General features: G+C 46.5%; 1 protein-coding gene across 1 annotated transcript; it reads right to left on the minus strand.

The window, feature by feature from the left end:
• Window positions 1-753: 753 nt before the first annotated feature.
• LOC140367058 (beta-2-microglobulin-like) lies at window positions 754-2,962 on the minus strand. Its single transcript, XM_072453374.1, has 4 exons — window positions 2,801-2,962; window positions 1,471-1,743; window positions 1,329-1,351; window positions 754-1,253 (listed from the first exon to the last, which is right to left on the minus strand). Exons 1-3 carry the CDS (start codon window positions 2,868-2,870, stop codon window positions 1,338-1,340), a joined length of 357 nt encoding a protein of 118 aa, XP_072309475.1. The 5' UTR covers window positions 2,871-2,962; the 3' UTR covers window positions 754-1,253; window positions 1,329-1,337.
• Between the last annotated feature and the right edge of the window lie 506 nt (window positions 2,963-3,468).

Genomic DNA, 3,468 nt, shown 5'->3' on the forward strand with positions numbered 1-3,468 from the left:
CGGGCAGAAGTAAACAGGTGGTCGACCGTAGTAAACATGGCGAACGGTCCCGCTAATTCTGCTGATCCATCAATAACCCTTAACTCGAACCTTAACCCTTAACAAATCTATCAACATGACGACGCGAGACAGTAACTTTATCTCTCTCACCACCAGGTGTAGCAAAATGGTGAACCGCAAGTGATTTGGGCCGCAAGAGCGCCACCATCTTGGAATTCTTCACTTCCTGTCCAATTCCCTATATGACCTAGTGCCAACCCTTGTTCCTGGTCTTGTCCCTGGTTCTGGTCTTGGTTCTGGTCTTGGTTCTGGTCTTGTCTCTGGTTCTGGTCTTGGTTCTGGTCTTGTCCCTGGTTCTGGTCTTGGTTCTGGTTCTGGTCTTGGTTCTGGTCTTGTCCCTGGTCTTGGTTCTGGTCTTGTCTCTGGTTCTGGTCTTGTCTCTGGTTCTGGTCTTGGTTCTGGTCTTGTCTCTGGTTCTGGTCTTGTCCCTGGTTCTGGTCTTGGTTCTGGTCTTGTCCCTGGTTCTGGTCTTGTCTCTGGTTCTGGTCTTGTCTCTGGTTCTGGTCTTGGTTCTGGTCTTGTCTCTGGTTCTGGTCTTGGTTCTGGTCTTGTCCCTGGTTCTGGTCTTGGTCCTGGTCCTTGATCACATTTACCTCTACCTACCCCAGAAAGCTCCTGGTTTCTGAACAACAGAAAGTGAGAAAGTTTTATTCTTTTTTACTTTATTATAAGAACATGATAAAACATCAAGACTTTAAAGTTTACCTGATTTTTATTCCACTCAAATCAGAAAAAGTTTATTTCCATAAAACAAACGATGTTAAAATCACATGTTTGAATCAAAAGCTCGTTATGAAGCATCGTTAAGTCTAATTAACATTTCATTTATAAAAACAATCTTCAAACCCACACGTTCCAAATACACATGATTATGAAGTTCAAAGTGCCGAGGTCAAAGGTCAGGAGGAAGTGCTGAGGTCAAAGGTCAGGTCTGGATGAAGTGCAGAGGTCAAAGGTCAGGTCTGGAGGAAGCTCAGAGGTCAAAGGTCAGGATGAAGTGCAGAGGTCAAAGGTCAGGATGAAGTGCAGAGGTCAAAGGTCAGGATGAAGTGCAAAGGTCAGGATGAAGTGCAGAGGTCAAAGGTCAGGATGAAGCACAGAGGTCAGGATGAACTGCAGAGGTCAAAGGTCAGGATGAGCTGCACAGGTCAAAGGTCAGGATGAACTGCAGAGGTCAAATGTCAGGTCTGGAACTGTTGGAGAGAAAAACACATTTATAACGTTTGAACTGAAAGAAACGAGAAAAACAAAGAAGAAGAAGAACTGACCTGAAGATGTCACACGTCTGCTTCTGCAACAGAAGAGACACTTTAGAGACACTTTAGAGACTTAAGAGACACTTTAGAGACCTGGTTTAGACCTAGTTTATTCCTGGTTTAGACCTAGTTTAGTCCTGGTTTAGTCCCTTACCCCAGTGGTAGGTCTTGGTATGACCCCGGTGGGTGACCCCGCAGCTGTACTGATGACCCTTCGTTGGGGTGAAGTGGGCGTGTCTGGTCAGGTGGTAGAACCAGTCCTCCTCGAAGGCCAGGTCGCTCTGATTGGTTCCCTCCATGACTTTCCCATCATGCAACAGCTGCAGCTCCAGCTCCGGTGGATAAAATCCGCTCGCGTGACAGATCAGGATGTTCTCCTCATCGTAGTGACCCGGGGCCCGCGTGTAGATCTGCACCTTAGGGGCCGCTGCAACACACGGGACACGCATGACACACGGGACACGCATGACACACGGGACACGCATGACACACGGGACACGCATGACACACGGGACACGCATGACACACGGGACACGCATGACACACGGGAGACGCATGGGACACGCATGACACACGGGACACGCATGACACACGGGAGACGCATGACACACGGGAGACGCATGACACACGGGAGACGCATGACACACGGGAGACGCATGGGACACGCATGACACACGGGACACGCATGACACACGGGAGACGCATGACACACGGGAGACGCATGGGACACGGGACACGCATGACACACGGGACACGCACGGGACACGCATGACACACAGGACACGCATGACACACGGGACACGCATGACACACGGATGACACACGGGACACGCATGACACACGGATGACACACGGGACACGCATGACACACGGGACACGCATGACACACGCATGACACACGGGACACGCATGACACACGCATGACACACGGGACACGCATGACACACGGGACACACGCATGACGTCACACTGATGACGTCACACTGATGACATCACACTGATGACGTCACACCATCAGCGTCATCTGGACTTATCGCCACAATAAAACAGGATCCTGTCACTAAATCTGATTTCAAAGTAAAATATTGATAAAAATGTGATTTTGTTTCATCAGTTTGAATCTCGTTTTAAACTATTTCAACTCGACTAAATCACTTCCACGTGTCACTTTTATTCCTCAGACGACGCGTTCAGATAAAGTAAATGCGCAACAGCCGGAGCCCTTCAAAGTAAAACTAATACTTTACATAATAATGACGTTTTTGGCTCAGTCTTTACATTTGACCCGTTTTAACGCACAAACACGACGTTTCCGGTTCGAATACATTAAAATAAAACAATTAAAACCAATAAAATCAAATAAAACGAATCAAATAAACAGAATAAAGGCTGAAGTGCGAGTTCTGTTCGAGCAGGAAATAAACAACACACGACGCCATTTTGTGAAGCTCAAACTCCGTCGCGTTTTGGACTCTTTTTCTCACCGTCTTTGGCGCGTCCCGGGACAAACAGGAGCACGAGCCCGAAGAGGACGAAAAGCGCGGGACGGTCCATGGCCCCGTGTCTCAGAGCGTGACGTGGAAGTGGAAACGCGGGGGAAAAGTGCGTGAGACTCAAGGCTGACGCTGCGGCGCACCGCGCGTGACTCAAAACGAAACTGAAAGTATCGACGCAAACACCGCGAGACTTGGCGGCACGTGACGTAGACCCGCGAACGACAACAAACAAGATGGCGGAAGAAATGAAAAGGGTTTAAAGTCTTAAATGTGGTTTATGACATGTTTGAATGTGTAAAATAATAAAACAAACTTCTTCATGTGAAAAGTCTGGTGAAAACTAAGACATTTCACGTTTAATCATGACTTTTATTGTTTTTTACGTGTTTATTTAGTGTCGAGTTAATGAATGAAATATGTATAGAAGTTATGGTCATTAATGTTTATTTTGTCTGTATAAACTCTTATAAATGTGTTTCATTTGTTGACAGTCCAAACTTCAGGTTTTAATGATACGGTTTGTCGAAAAAAAGAACTAAAACTGTTGGAAACGTTCTAAAAAGTGTTTGTTTTATGCACATTTCACATGGTTTGGACAGAAACACATTTAAAGCACGTTTCATTTCCGTAAAAATGTGATGCGACTAAATCCAGAC

The sequence above is a fragment of the Eucyclogobius newberryi genome, unplaced genomic scaffold, assembly GCF_026437365.1.
Source record: "Eucyclogobius newberryi isolate DKJ021-1_F unplaced genomic scaffold, fEucNew1.0.hap1 SCAF_2, whole genome shotgun sequence".
Classification (NCBI taxonomy): domain Eukaryota; kingdom Metazoa; phylum Chordata; class Actinopteri; order Gobiiformes; family Gobiidae; genus Eucyclogobius; species Eucyclogobius newberryi.

Bases quoted from the DNA above. Each gene is read 5' to 3' on its own strand.
- LOC140367058 (XM_072453374.1), bottom strand. From the start codon at position 2,870: ATGGACCGTCCCGCGCTTTTCGTCCTCTTCGGGCTCGTGCTCCTGTTT. The intron at 1,744-2,800 runs GTGAGAAAAAGA...CGTGTGTTGCAG, and splicing joins CCCGGGACGCGCCAAAGACG to CGGCCCCTAAGGTGCAGATC.